This window comes from Ammospiza caudacuta, chromosome 2 (genome assembly GCF_027887145.1).
Source record: "Ammospiza caudacuta isolate bAmmCau1 chromosome 2, bAmmCau1.pri, whole genome shotgun sequence".
Classification (NCBI taxonomy): Eukaryota; Metazoa; Chordata; class Aves; order Passeriformes; family Passerellidae; genus Ammospiza; species Ammospiza caudacuta.
This window is the reverse complement of record NC_080594.1, coordinates 4,380,560-4,397,105: the sequence shown is the minus strand read 5'-3', so window position 1 is coordinate 4,397,105 and position 16,546 is coordinate 4,380,560. Positions and strand designations below refer to the sequence as shown.

Here is a 16,546-nt window from a genome sequence, read left to right as displayed (position 1 = left end):
TACTGCATCTGTTCGCCTCTCTCTTTTCTCATGCGTGGTTTTAAATTTTTTCACTGCCAGCCTTGCAGTTGGACCAACTACATTTTTACTGTCAGCAGAACAGTCTTTTCTCAATCAAGTCTCTTTGTAAGCACTTGTGCATCAGTTTCCATGCCAGCTGTATCCCCTTACAATCTATAAACTTATCATTCAATACATCAAAATTTTTTTGATGTAAGCTGATCGGGATACAGACTATGAGCTATATTTAACCTTTGGAAAATTCAGCTAGGTTGATGAAATTATAGCAGGTAGAATCTGACCTCATATTTTCAGCATTTTTTTGGCCCCCAGGTACAATCCTTTGGCAACTTTCCTCTATGTTGTTTCATCCACTTGGCATATAGGGAAATAAAATACTCATCTGACTGATAGCATGGTTGCTACCCAGGGCTTTATTCTGATTCCCACAGCTTAGATTTGAAGTATGTTTTTGATAGGATTCCCACTGGGCTCTTAAGGGTGTTAATCAATACTGGCAGCAATTCAGACCTCAGTGGACTCACCACATTTATCCTATCATCCCATTAAATTTTAATCAAGCTTTGATGGCTTTTCTAAATAAACTTTTCTCAACAGCTGGGTATAGATGCAATATCTGAGTAGCTGCTCTTGCATTTACGCAGTCCTTAAAAATGCCCTGAAAAAATTGTTTTTAGTCAGTACAGTTTGCTTTTAAGAACCTCATGTAAATGAAATATTCTCCTCATGTTACAGACCTTTCAAGAGCACTAACTTATAATGGGCTGCTGAAGAGGTTCAGTTAATGTAGGGGAAGAAGGAGGATATCCAGACTTTCTCCCATTGCATTTTTCCCTTCAGTTTTCAGCCCCAGTGCCCAGTTTAGTGCTTTTCTTCAAGCCTGTGGAATTTTTCGTCTTCAGAAGGTTTTTTCCATTTCACTATCCAGTAATCTTTTGGAGGTGCGGCCACTGGATTTTTCTGTATTGTTTCTGGAGTTCCATCAATTCCAAAATCCACTTCCTTATGTGCCAAATAACTAAGAAAAATTTTAGGCCTTTATCCTCTGTGCAGAATTTACTACAAATCTAAAAATTTTACTGCAGATTATTTAGATTTCATTTTAGATGGAGAACAGCACTGAAAATGGTGTGTCTGTGTCTAACTTAGATCATATTCACCACTGACACTTGCTACTGGTCACTGGGTGAAAAATGCAGCTTTTGCTATGCATTTATTGTTACAGTTTTACTGTGCAAAGTAAATGGTGGGACTTTGTCAAGATGAATCTTCCAAAATTCAAGTTGCAGCTTGGTATTTTTTGGAAGAGTAACTCATTCTTCAAACTATCATGTGTGTCACACTAAAGTTTATATTTTTGGTACTAAATGAGGTCAGCTGATAATTTCTTCTTCATTCAACTGTTGATAGAGTTCCATGCAGACTTAATTATTATTAATAGATTCTATTAATTCAATTTTTAATTACTTTAGCTCATTTTAAATGCTCATGAGTGATCCTACACAGAGTGCAGAACAGCCCTACCCCATACTTCTTTCTATCCAAATTCCATTCCTTCCACATAGGATGGAGCAGAAATTTCATGAAAATCATATTTCTTTAGCTGCTCACAAACATCTCATGTGGGAGAGTTTTAAAGCCTTACTGAAGCCAAAGTTTATGAGATCAACTGCTTCTCCCACAGCCACAAAGCCTGAGCCCTGCTACAAAAGGAAACCAGATCTGTTTGACAGAATTAGTTCTTGACAAATCCATGGTTGCTCACACTTATCTCGCTGTTATCATTAAGATGCTTAGACTTTGTTTGATAATTTGTACCAGAAATCTTACAGCAGTTGACATTAAGCTGACTGGCCTGTAATTTCTTGGCTTCTTTTCTCCTCTCTTCTAAAAGACATTAAAAATCCCTTCATTTAAAAGACACTGGCTCTGTTCTGATCTTCTGATTTCTCATTCTTGACAAATTCATAAAGAGCACATTACTGAGAGAGACCACATTACCTTTCAAATTCTTTTTGCCTTCAAATACAAGACCATTTCTTGTGAAAAATTTCTTGCTGCTCAGTACTAAGAATATCTACGGTATTTAATATCTAAGTAAAAATATCTACATATTAAAAATGCCCAGCATTTCTACAGTAAATTCCCACAACAGCATCAGAAACCTTGTTTCATACATCCTTTTAGGAGGGTAAAACATTGCTTGAGAAAAAATGCTGGCACTGGCACTGTAGCATCAGTGAGAGCTTCTCAGTGCAATCTTAGTTCACTTAAATACATGCTGCTTACAATTTCACTATTAAGCTAATGCAGTCTTTCAAATTCACTTTCTAATTGCTCAGTCCAATTTTAGTGTTAAAAAAAAAAAGAAAAAAAGTATCAGCAGCTTCCAGGTTCCCTGTACATGTTTTCTCTTTTACAGACTGATTTTTGAAAGCAAAATGCCACCTTTATCCTGCCAGGAAAGAAACATGCCTCCAATAAATTCAAGTGCACATGAATACTGTGTGGGAAAGCAAAAGAAGGAATATTAGTTATGAGCTCCAATGTTTTTGCCTCTTTGAATGCACATAAATAATAACAGGAACCATTAAACTTAGGGAAGGCCATCTGGCTTTCTTCCCCCCACAGCCTACTCTGTCTGGTGAGGCCATGTTAGATGGATATACAACATACACTTTACAACACTGTTCCACAGAATTTGCTGCAAGTGTTCATTTTTGTCTTCTCTCACTTTCCCCCCAAACTTGCTAAATTTGTCTGCCACAGCATCTAAACTGTAGCTGAAAAAAGGGTGAGTGTGATGGCAAAGCTGCTCTGAGAATAACTTCATAACGATTACTGCAAGACACAGCAATATATCACAATATTTTCTCTGTCTAGTAACACTTATCTTAGCCTCTGCTAGGCCAGCCTTGAGGGATTAAAGCTGAATTCCAGGCTTTCATTTGCTGTACAGTCTGATGCAGCTGGTGCTCTAAGGCAATTAAGCTTATTTCTTATAGACTCTTAGAAAAAAACAAAGAGTGTGGCAGCATTTTCACTTACTATGCTTGCCTGTATATAAATCTAACTTTTTTCTACAAGTATTTTAATTTTCTGAAGTGAGTGGAAATACATCAGCACCAGTTTTGAGTAGAAGAGGAGAATTACAATGGCAAATAGCAAAAATGAACAAAGCAAGGTGGTGCTGTGATTACCCAGGTAAAAACATCCCTTCCTTTACCAGCTCTGAGATTCACAAGACTGGAGCATCTTTCAAACCTAAATACCTCTGTCTATTCAGCACACCTTGGACACTGAGCAGGAAACTCCTCTGGTAGTCTTCAGCTGCAGAAAAATACTGAAAGAAGTTCAGTATTCTGGTCACACCCTTTTTAGTTCATTTTATGTGATTCTGTGTAGCCAAACACAAACCTCCTCCAAAAGGCAGCTTCCAGACATGTTCCTTTTCTGTGTTTAAATCCAGAAAAGGATTAAATAATTGCCTGGTGCATGAGGCAGACCACAGACCACAGCCAGCTCAGAGCTCTCCAGGAATCATTCTTCCTAAGAAGCCACCTCACCTTCTAACCTGTTCCTCTCCTTGTGATGCTAAATCCAATTTTTTTAGCCAGGAATGACCCCTTAAATGGAGCTGTGAAAACAAAATGGAGCACATGAGATTTTAATCTGAATAGCCTCATGAATCTGTGAGGCACAGGCTTGGAGAGTGGGCTGAGTGGGGGACGGTGCATTGGGGAAAAAAAAACCCCAACCTTTGGGAAAGGACTTTTGTAGGAATTATTGCAATCATCTCAAAGGCTTGGGTCCAACAGCCATCTCCAACCCACAGCAGGGCATACTGCCAAACTACTTGCTAAAAAGGTTTTGTGGGTTTTCAGCTTTTTTTCCTCTACTTTGTGGTTTTTCTGTATCTCTCCTGGTTGTCTTTCTTGTCTCTTCTGCAGCCTGCATCCACGAGCCTGAGCAAACTGCCCTGTCTAATCACTAACATCTTCCTATCAATACAGAGAGCTGCCCTTTCAACCCTTCTTGCCTTTATTATTTGCCCCATATGCCTACAGAAAAAAGGATTGGTGAGATCTCCGTGACACAGGCAGGTAAAACACAATGACAAAGAGCCCCATCCAAAATCTCTGTGTGAAGCTGCTAACAGGAAATTTACCTGTGTCTCCTCAATTCCCAAGGGTTAGCCACTTTCCTTCCAGGCACAGATTTCCTCTGTCTGGAAGCTGGAAGAGGCTTCTAGCCCCTGAGGAAATGCTTAGCTGGAAACCCACATCCTTTTTCAGAGAAATCTCTCCCAAGTGTTACCAGAAATGAAGCCACATGAACCTCATTTCTGGTCAAACAATTGTTTCATTGATGGCAAATTTCAGGTATACTTTTGTGGGATGATTAACCTGCATGCCTCAATCTTACGTGATAAAAAACTCCCAAACAACACTATAAAAAACTACGTTTCATCTTTTCTAAATGAGTTTTATATAATTACAAAAATAATGCAGTATTTCTGAGGAAAATTCAGTGTCAAGTGTATCCAGCAATTTAGGATGTCTGATGAAGCACAATCACTGCAATTAATTACCATCATCTCACAAAATTAGTTCTAATTAGCTGATGCCTTCCCACTTCAGAATATCTCTGAAGCAGTTTCATATTGCAAATCCATGCCGATTTTTTTTTACCCAAAAGCTCAATGTTAGCAGCCAGCAAACAGGATCCTTTGTGGGGTGGGGAAGACGTAATTCAGCTGAGCTTGCTGTTAAATCCATACAAATAGCAGAAAGTGGGCACTGCTGTCTCTAAAGCAAGGAGTAAAGGTTTTTTAGATTTTAGGGGTGAGAGATTAAAGGCTAGGCAGAGGCTTCTGATTTGTGGCACAACCTGTACTGGCATGAAAGCAAATATCCCACCATGGCTGTGGGGAGGGTGATGGCAAATGGAATTCTTCCTCTGGAATACCCTCACGTGGGTCACCACAGAATCTCACATTGAATTTGTAAGACTGACCCATTTTGCAGGCTTTTGGACAAAGACAGATGGAGGGATGTGCTGGGGAATTTTTGCTGGTTGTGGTATGCAGGGAAATATTTCTTAAGGTGAGAAATAGATTTTTTCCCCTCTGTGTAAAAACACTTTGCACTGGAACAATTGATTCCTTTAAATAACAAGAAAGACAGAACTATGTGATAAGCCCTTCCAAATCCCACAACATTTGTTATAGTCACTGAACGCCTCTCATTAGGATTGCTAAAGATAAAGCCTCTCTGCTGCTTTGTATCTTCACAAAAGCTTTTAAAAATGTGGATTTATATCTGCAGGAAACAAGTATTATTAATGAAGCAGCTGGATTTCTTTTTAAACAGGTTACTTTGCAGCCATTTGCTCTGCTAATTATAAACAGAAATGCTGACATATATCTTCAGCGCTTTGGGATGTTGAATATTATCTAAAGTACATTTAAAAAACCTTTTAGAAGAATAACCCATATCTGAAGTATGAATTGAAGCTGTAAAATAATATACATGAAAAACAGCTGCAGAAATTATTAGCTCACATTTCCCCCCAGCAGTTCTGCTTCCAAATATATCTGATGCAATGTGAGAATCATTGCTCCACAGTAACATCATAATTCTGCTGATGCCACTTTCTATTAAAGTATCCTAATAAGTAGTAACTGTTCTGATACATGAATGCATGTGAAATAAACCTGGAATATAGATATCAGACCAGAGCAGTTCAGAGAAAGGTAATTCTCTCTCATGAATTATTTCAGGACTTGGTTCTGTTCTCTGCTATGAAATTCTGCACGCACACACACTTGCACAGAACAATGCTTCAGGCCCAGACAAATCTTCCTGGGGCACTGCTGAAAAATCACAGAGCAGGAAAGCTGCAGGTGCTCAAATCATGGGCAGTTCCTGTGCTGCAGATGGACAGAGACATGAGCCAGAAAGGAAAGGGGAGCAATTTTGAAAAGCTACCCAGTGTCCAAGACATGGATGATATCAAACACTCCATAAAAATAACTTGGTTTTGAGAAATCATCAAATTATCACAGGAAACCACTGGTATGCGTCTGACAACATAACAGATATCTGTCATGTGTCTTGACAATGGAAAATAAAAATGATTTGGGGGAGTAGGTGAGGAGGACAACAAAGAAATATCAGAGAAAAATTACTAGGGAATAATCCAAACCAAACAGTAAAGAGAATCAGGGTCTGGAGGTATCTGTGGCAGTGGCTCTGCTGTACTCAGGGCTGTATCCCTTGCTCCAATTGCTCTTCTCTGGTGGCTTTCCCCCTTCCCAACAAGTACTGCCTCCATGGCTTTCTGAAATCCTGGCTGCTTGTCCCTCCTGCTTATTCACTTTTTACCCCTGAGCAGTTCCTTCCTCCTGCTACCACAGAGGAGCCTTCAATCACCCTCACCAAGGTTTTCATGCCAGTATTTCCACAGCTCCCTGTTGAATGTCTCTCCTTTAGGACACTCTTTCAAACAAGTTTCAAACCCACAGGCCCTGACTCCCCACATCCCAGATTTACCATTCTGCAGGATGGAAATGACAGAGGGCTACTGAGGGCTCGTGTTTACTTTTGTAAGACAAATCTGAAATACTTGACATTAAAATTATCCACACAGGTTCTTACGTCAGTGGGTCTCTGCAGCATTTCCAGGGGTTCTGTTTAAAAAGATCCTTTTTTAGGGTAAGTTTAGCTTACAGAGGGGGTCATCCTTTCCTTTTATATTTCTAAAAAGAATTAAATACAATTTAATTCTTTAGCCCTTCTTTAATGTTTACTAAGGACCTTTGGTGGTTAATTAATGCCAGGACAATTCACCCATGAACTGTTTTCTAATTCAATTTGTTAAATGCAAGTAGCCATAAATATTATAAATCAATTACAGAGTATATTCTACGCTTCACCAACCAAAAAAATCCTAACAGAGTATTTTTGAAGGTGATTGAGAAAAATGAACCATTTCCATAAGGCCAGGCATTTATGCTTCAATTTATCTTTTCTTTCATAAAAACAATTTGAAATACATTTTGCTAAATACAGGAACACTTTTGTGGAAGAAATCAATTATGCTCTGAAGTTTAAATCTTCTTTTTTTCCAGCTGTGCTCTAATGTATTACTGCACCTCAGAAACATAGCCTGGGGAAAAGGCTTCTATTCTTCACTGGAAATCCATGAATAACATTATGTAGAAATTAATTTATGATAAATGATTTAAAATCTTAACCTAGAATGGTTTCTGGTTCAAATGTCATCAGAAAATGGCACCTCACCCGCAGGAAGGAGTCAAGGGATCCGTTCTCCATGTATTCAACTACAATCATGACTGGTCTGCCTGCAAAATAGCAAAGAGACACATCAGCATTATGCACATATTATGGGGCTTTTGCAATTCTAGCTGCTCTGCACAGGTTATTCACAGTAGCTGAATATATTAAATATTTCCAAAATTCTCATTAATATCACAAGCAGAATTCCCTGTGTTACTCCTAAGCATTATTTTCTATGCACTTTTTTTTCCTTTTGTTCTTACTAGATTAGCTGAATGCACATCATTCACTTTGGTGTATTCTCCCTTAAAAAAATGATCAAAGAAGAGCCTGCTATCTCCAAATAGCAAAACTTGCCATTTGCCATGTACTATTTTGGAATGTATCTGAATTAAGGCAAATCCCAAATATTCATAAGCTGTGACTGAGTAATTACAAAGTGAGGATCATAATTTTCCTCCAAAAAAAAATCTCAGGGACTTAGGAGAACGATAGTATGGGGTGTCACAAAAAAAAGTTCCCCTAGATCTGCTGTGTGCATTTAGTGTGTATAATCCAGATAAACTCTGAATTCATATGTTTGTAAATACCTAAAATATACACAGTGTTACGCAAATCAAGGTTTGCTCAACCAGCACAGTCCCAGGGTGGCACCATATCCAAACTGAAGCAGAACAAGAGATTACATTTTTTTTTTTTTTGAAAGGATATCCAAATGTGAAGATACACTTTTGAAGTGTGTACTTAACTTAAACACCAGCTCACTGCTGGTACCCCTTAGAAAAAAGAACAACCCTCTAAAGGTGCTTGACAGGAGAGGGGCATTCAGGCTGCCAACCGGGCTGCACAGCACTTCTTAGAATTATTAATATCCCAAAGCAGCCATTCCATACTAAAAATTAATGAAGAAGAATGTTAATCAGATTAGGAAGAAGGTGAAAGAGCTTAAAATGGCATTATTTCCTGGGAATGCCCATCTCTTTTGGGGGTGGTGGGAAACCAGAGCTGTGCCAATGGTGACACTGAGTCCACCATTTCCCTTCCTCACTTCCATACTAGCTGGGCCAATACTTTTCAAGCCCAAAAGAAGACTCTTTCATCACATCACTTTTTTTTCTCTTCTGCTCAAATTATGTTTGTGATTTTTTGGATGAGGGGATGAGAAACAAACACAGTGTTGGGCTGATAAAACATAGAAAGGCATTTTGATTATCTCACCACAATTGTTCATTTCTGTTCAGTTTGGTTAATAGTGCAAGTGTTTATTAAATGTCCACAATGTACAACAGGCCTCAGCCAGGTATTTCTCTTGAGCTGTTACAGTTTACCTTCAATCTAAAAAACTGAATGATCCATTTCTGTGTTTGCCCCAGCATGTTGACCCAGAGAGTTTTGGTTTCCTTATAATGCCCATTCACAGAGCTTAGTCTGGTCTTTATGTAATTCCTATCAATATTCCCTCATTTCCTCTAATAAAATTTGTGATTATTTCTGCATTGATTCTCATGTTCACATTTTACATTAATAAAACATTTCATAGTGTCGTCACAGTACTAATTATTTGTGTGTATGTGTGTGAAAATGCCCAGATGCCTTGATAGTCTTTTTGGATAGCCCTTGGAAGTGAGAAGAATAACCAGCTTCTTTCTTTTTGACTGAATGTTTAGCCTCAGCTATTGATGTGCATCTGCCCCCAAATCAGTTATTTTCATCTGCACCCATCAGTTATACCCTGGTTTTGCAATATAAACTTAAAAGATACATCACTTTTAAGCTCTTAGAGATCAGAGGTTTTAAAAATTCATGTTTCCTTTACTTCAGTTTGCTAATGATGACTGGTTGTACAGCCCACTCTCTTTAGTTTCAAGCACACGAATGCCCCAGATTCCCTTCCCTTTATCATTTCCTTACTGTCACAGGGCTGACACCTCCACATGAAAGGAAAATCCTAAAACCCAGAGAAGTAAACAACCTGCAGCCTGATGCTAGAGAATCTTCCACAGTGCAAAATCCTCTTGAGCAAGTAGTAATTTTTCAATAAGTAGGGCTGTAAAGCTGGCTTTTAGATTGCACATTCAGTCAGAAATTTCTCTTTCTGGGTAAATCAACAACTAAAACACCTGTACAGATAATTTGCATTTGAAGGGAAGGACAAATGGAGCTTTAGAACAGCATCCCTGGTTTCCTGTGGGGAATCCTTTAGCACTCTACACTTTCCAGAAGCTGTAATTTTCTCTAGAGGTTCACAGGCCCTCATTGCAGCTTTTGTGCTCCTTAGTTTCACATCCTTCAACACAAATTATTTTCATACTTGCTAAACAGAACTATTAATTCTTCTACATTATCTCACAAAATATTCTTCCCTCCAAAAACCCCCACCTGTACTTCCTTTTGCTGAGACCCTATGCTCCTAGGTTAAAGTAACTATGAAATATATTTATATGCATTCATCTGTGGATTTAAAGAATACAGTCTGGTATTTTTTTTTTCACTGGAAAATGAGGTTTTAAAGCATTCAATTTGAATGACTTGAAATGACATGCCTTAACATAAAACCAGCTCTTCCAAGTGACAGCACAAGAATGGCACTAAATACACCAAAAAGTGCTGCATTTTCCTTCTAACAGCTTGCAGTATATCAGAAAATCACCAAATCATGAATAAATTCAGTCACTTAGGCTGATAGTTTCCCACTGACTCATTCTGTATCACTTGCCATGCTACCTAAATTTCAAATGAAATTGAGGTGGGATTGTGTCAAGACACCACAATGTGTCATGACACCATGAAATAAACCTGGCTCCATCACTTGATTATCTCAAGCAAAAATCTTTAATCTGGACACAAACCTAAATTCTCAAATAAACAGGTCTTTAGTGTGACAGCACTTGATAAAAGCCCCCTGATTTTGACCCAAGTCTAATGCATCCCTGGAGCTATTTATGTATTCCAAGCCAGACTGTGACAGTGACATTTTTAGTCAGCACAGAATTTGTCTTTGGAGCACCTATGGATTAAAAATGTCTCAGCTGTTGTTAGGGTGGCTTGAAGACTTAAAAAGTAAAAAACTCTGGTACACAGTAGAATCCAGTGGGAACTTTTGCCATCAAAGTGGCAACACTGGCTCTACTGCCAGTGTGTTATCCTTTACAGAGTAGTGCAATTTGAGTCCAGAAAAACTTGTATGTGCTGGACCCCTGTACAAACACAAAATACTGCTTTAGTTTTAAAGAGGACTACAAAACTGACTTGAAAAATAGTACTGGGAGATTTCTAAACTAGAGTAGTGTTTGCATCTAAATAAATTTTTTAAAAAGCCTATTACTTAGATTACAAAAATGCATGCTGTTCTCATGGCACGAAAAATTCTTCATCCTCAAAACAAGATCAAGAATGAATAAATGGGAGTGGAGCAGAGAAGTCTCTGAGACAGAGAAGCAAATTAATTTTACAGCCAAGAGCCACACAAGAAAAGGAATGGAAAAAGGACACTGAAAAAGGTGTCAGCTGAAGGTTTGGAACCAAGGAGCTAAAAACTGTGGGTGCTGCTGGAGGAGAGCACAGAGCTGGTTTGATCTGAGGGAGGATGAAATAAAACTGTTTGAAGCTGCCTCAATGATCAAATCAGTCAAACAAATCAGACTTGCAGCAGTTTTAGATGCTTAGCACTGCTGGAATGGGGAGTACTGGGAGAAAACAAACCTTTTAAAGCAGAGGAATTATTATGTGTCCTGAGGCAATAGGTTTGAACCCTAAATACAGATTTTACACACTACATATATCACATTTATAATCTGCAGCACATTATAACAGATGTATCATTTTACTACATATTTAAGATAACAAAAGGAAATAATAACTGTATTTATACATGGCACACACACTGATATCATCCTCACATTCTCTGTTCTCAGATTTTTTGTGAAAGTATAAATATTCCTGCCCCAGACACATGTGGGATATTGTCTGAAGCAGGTTTCCCTCCTTGCACATGGAGTAACTGTGGCTCTGGGAGATCCTTTCAGAGTTCCAGCATCTCAGAAAGCCACACTGAACACACAAGAGCAGCACTGGGACTTGGCATGATGCAGGAAAAAGACAGCCATCCAATTTATCCCAAAGGAGATGAATCTATAGAAGGGGCAGGCGCTGTTCACTGTTTTGAGGCAACTCCTGCCTTGTGACAAGAGGCTGTGACTGCTTTGGACCACTTTCCCTAAGAAAGTTGTTCACTGCAGTTCTCCCACTCAGCTGTACTGCAATGCCACTCAAACAAAACCAGAGAAAATGACAAACAACCTGTATTGATGTCATGCCACCCCAGAATATGCTGCAATCTTGTATTTTCCACTGATCAATCCGCTTGTCATTTTTCAATAAGCAGGAATGAAAAAAAAAAACAAAAAACAAAAAAAGGGAAACAACCCCATAAATTTCCAAATAATGTAAAATACTGATTAAATCTGAAATTCACATTGTATATATTTTTAAGCTTTTTTTTCCACAACACAAGATTTTGATAACATGCAATTTAACTGAGTGCCAGAGTGATGAATAAGGAGGAGAATCTGAAGTGTCATATCAATGACAAAATATTCAGCTTGTTGTCTCCTGTTGTCATTTTAAATAATACAGCAAAGCCTCCTTTAATGAATGTTTTATGTAAGATTAATCCTCCAAAAAGGATAGTTAGCATGTGTTCCTTTTCTGCAGACTTACAATGAAATCTCTAATAGCAATTATGGGGACAGATTTGTTAACATAAACACACAATCCTCATTCTTTCACTTAAAACAGCACAGGTTGGCACCTGTTCCCTGGTTCATATCAGAAAAAATTACTCCACCACCTCTGCAGATCAGAATCCACGTGGCTCAGGAAATCACCTCCCTATCAGTCATCTCTTCATTCCAGAGCCATGTTCTGCTGTTGGTTGCCAGGGATTTATCTCCTGCTAAAGCAGAGATAAGGCAGCCAAACACAGGGCACACCCTGGGTGAGGGCTGTGCCTCCCACACTGCCAGGGAAATCCAGGGGAATGCTTGGGAGGCACTCCTGGAGCTCACAGCTGCTCCATTCATTGCACACCCTTCAAATCAGAGCCACTGGCCACGGCACTGCAGCTGCCTCTCTTCTGTCATCACTAAAAATGCATTTGTATGCACCAGAAAAAATCCATTTCAGTGATTGTAAAAATATTTTTCCATTATACAAAACAGGTAGAGGAAAAAAGAAAGAAAACTAAACATTTAAAAAAAGCAAATAGAAATAATTCTGCCACTTTGCATTTTTGGTTTTGCATTGTTAGCCCACATCAATTTACATGAGGCCAATGTGAATTTTACTGCAAGCCACCACTGTCGGGAGTTTAGTTCAAGCATGGCTTAAAGAAAAAGGCCATGAAGCCATACAACTGAGAGAAAAGTAAAAGGTAATTGCAAAGCAGTTCCAAAAGTAGTTCCCAGCCTGATTTCTATAAACAATTAGACTCTCTCAGGCATCACTTTATAAACAATAAGGTTCTCAGGCAGTCTTCCCATAACAAGCGAAACACCCTCTCTGGGAAAAGATGGCACTCTGGGAACAGATGTGGAAGTTTTGGGAACCTTTCATATCACAGTGGGAACACTGGTTTTATTTTGTGTAAACAATTAACGGTATTGTAAAACAAAAGGAGTGGTTAGAGTTTTCTCTGTTAGCCTATCATAAACCTGGATTTTGGAATACGCATGAAGTTCGTTAACACTATTATTTAAACTGGCTGATCGATCAATAAACTTGAGTTCGATGCATCAAAGGATGGTCGTTCTCCCCTCACTTCAACACAGCACCTTGAATTATTGACTCACAGAAGGCCCCTGACTAAGACCTGAATCCAAGCAGCCTCAAAAAATACAAGTTGCCATTCCAAACTCCTTTTTGAGAGTTTAGAAGCCAGAGTTTACAAACAGGATGGGACAACATATTTACATCCTGCTACCGCAGGAATTCCCATAGATATAACCTATTTATCTTCTCCTAGTGCACTTTGGATTTTCTCATGTCTACATACCAAATATCATTAGTTAAGTTAGTTGAGTCAGGGGAAGATACTTCTGGAAAATCAATCATTAACACTTCAAAACACATCAATGACCATAACATACTGTTTGAATGGAAGGTATGGCCACACAGCTACCACTGCTACCTGAAGATTTATTTTATCCACATAATCTGAAAATATTTCATAACATAAACCTGTTTTCCTGTAATTATCCACTAAATGCTTTACCACTTATTACCCTGTAACCCACTGGCAAGAATTTATGCCTGTTGGTGTGTTTTGGAAAGCAGGAAAAGTCTGTATGTATAAAATATTTATATTAAATATTTGTAAAAACCAGAAGGTTTGAGAACCTGCAGCCTCATGTTGCAGGCAGCAGTGCACGTGGCTCTCCTGGTTCCTCACATGACAAAGGGAGAATGTGCTTTGGACAACAGAAATTTGAGGAGTCCTGCTCCTCCTGCAAGCCCTAATCCACATCAATCCCTCCAGTGTGCCTACAGAAGATATTCTGGAAGATTTTAAGGAAAGGAAAGTGGAACTGTAAAGACAAAGCAGCTATGTTGTTTCCATTATTTATTTTCTGATCCTTATCTTCCCATGAGAGAAGCAAGTGGAATGCAGGAGAGAGTAAAACCAGAAGAAATAGGCTTTTTTTTTGTCACTACTTGGAGGCTGGGTAGGTGAGAGAGAAATAAATGGCTAAAATTATATTAGAGAAATACAAAAAATGGCACTTTTGCTTTCGCACTGAAGCAAAGAATAAGAGAAAAAAATAGTAACAGATAATGCATTCTGTTCAGATTCAGTTTAAGAGAGACTTTTGCCCAGTTGGATTAACCAAAACAATTCACCTCAAGTATTTTATAACTGAAATTCAGCATATTTCACTTAATCTAGTGACACCTCACCCTGAGGCTCCTCAGGGTTCATACCAACCCACACCCTCCTGTGGAAGGAGCAAGGGATGTTCTTTGGTCCAGAATTAGACCACAGAGTCTGACTGCATCAATGATCATTGCCCTGCTGACCCCAGAGCACATCAAGGAGTTTAAACAATGTCAAATCTGTGCACAAATCTGGGCTTCTGCACTTCATATTCAGGCTGCCACGATTCACAACAAGTTATTAGGGAATACAAGAAGCAAATCCTACTTAACCTCTGTTGTGAATTCACCTATTAGCATGGGGAGATTATATTTAGAAGCTGTAAGCTACAACGTAAATTTGAAAAGGAGCAAATTTTTTAAAAAAGCTTACACAAAGTTACAATGAAGCAGGGTTTTGTGCTTTCATAAGCCTAATTACATGGTTAAGATATTATTTCAATCCTATTCTAAAATGTCATTTGTTGTTTATTTGATATTATGTCTAACTGAGAAGTTGATAAGATTCTGACATGACTTTAGAATATCCTTTGTGTATTTTTCCATTTACCATTTGAGCCATTTTGCCCCATTTCCCTTTAATCTACATAAAGATTAAACATCTGAGATATCACTGAGATATAAAAAACTCATGATCCACCATTCTTCCTTTATGAGCAAGGCATCATTTCTCATGTGCAGAAGTAGGGCAGGTCACACATCAACACTCCTGAAGGTTCTGGAACCCACAAAGGAACCTTTGGTTGTAACATGTGGGCTGCTAAATCCAACATTAAGAAAACAAAACGCCATGACTCAGAGCTCCAACAGATACATGATGCCCTGGACCTAACATTGATATTTTTGTGATCTCCTGGGGTTTTTCATCATTTCTCTTTGAGGGTTTTTACCTTCAGAACATGAAGGCACACACTGTCAAGCTTCTCTTTCCAACTCTGATTCTAACTGTGTGTCACAGACAGGTGACAAGAGTCTGTACAGGATTGTCTAGTCTTCACCAACTGCACAAGCCACCTAAAAAGGTTTTTTAAATACCACTATGTAAAATTCAGATTTAGGCAGATTATTTCCCACACTCAGTACTTGGGCCCAGGAATGCTACTTAAGCAAGTTGAATTTGGTAAAGGCTCACTGGTTTCCTACCTAAAACAGACCAAAAGTATTTAAACATTATTCATGTTAGCTGTTTCTCCTGCCTCCCATCTCACAAAAATGAACCAGTTCTGATTATGCTTTTACATCCAGTGTTCTATAACAGGCAAAAAAGGGAGTTCAGTTTTCCCTTAATCTTGAAACAAAGAAAATCTCTGTGCATCTCATTCACAAATATACTTCTGTGTATATCTGTCAAGCTCCTCCTGCTCTCTCCATATCTTTCTGCTTCTGTCACTAAGGAACAGCAACTTGCTTCACCATGCTTGCAACAATACATTTCCACATTTTCTGTAGTCAGATTTTTAAAATATGCAACAGTAGTGTATATTATGCAAAAATTACCACATATGCAAATATTTTTTTCTGAACTTCTAGGATTTAAATGTTTGGAATTGTTTACCATGAAATAAGGTATTTAGCAAGGGTGAAGAATGAAAACCTCCTTTTATCACATTCTACTCTCAGAGTTTAACCACAGTTTTACAGTTCAATCCTAACCCTAACTGACTAGCAGAAAATATGTTTCTTTCAGTATTAATGCTACTTGCTGCTCATCCTTATTTTGGTTCTGAAGTACTCCCTGCCTGCCTAATGGGAAAGTCCATCTACATTTGAACTTCTGCTCTCAGAAAATACATGCCGTTATGTATTAGTTATGGGGTTTATAAGGTAAACATTCCAGTGGAACAGCACCGAGGCTGGGAAGAATAAACTGGAAGAGCCATTTGGCTCAGGTACCCCAGGAAAGGCATATGCAATAGAAAAATCAATTTGTTACTCACTGGGAAAGGATTAGTTTTCATTTAACAACAAATATAAAAATATAAAAGTGTAAAAGTGTAGGTGCTGGAATTCAGAATAAAGAAAAATGCATTAACTGGGGGGGGGGGAAAGTTACTTTTCTCATTATTGAAGTACTATAATCATAGTTGAATTCAGTACGTACAATGCCCCTTGATGGATCTTGCTGAGTAATTTTGTTCAATAAGCGTCTGTCAATACAATTTGCTTTCAAATGTCAGTTTATACAATATCAAGAATAATGGGCTCACTCAGGTGCACTTGGAAATTGTAATAAAATATTAATTTTGGGAAAAAGAAAACTGTTAATCATCTAGTTTAGTACTCTACAATTATGC

The 16,546-nt window shown here is 38.3% G+C and overlaps 1 protein-coding gene across 3 annotated transcripts in view; it reads right to left on the bottom strand.

Annotated features, from left to right (window-relative positions):
• Positions 1-16,546, bottom strand: part of EPHA6 (EPH receptor A6) — a 362,947-nt gene that overhangs the window by 42,405 nt on the left and 303,996 nt on the right. For all 3 annotated transcript variants that reach the window (XM_058825149.1, XM_058825150.1, XM_058825151.1), the window contains one exon: positions 7,326-7,387. In XM_058825149.1, the coding sequence (XP_058681132.1) occupies positions 7,326-7,387 (62 nt within the window). The remainder of the gene's footprint in view (positions 1-7,325; positions 7,388-16,546) is intronic.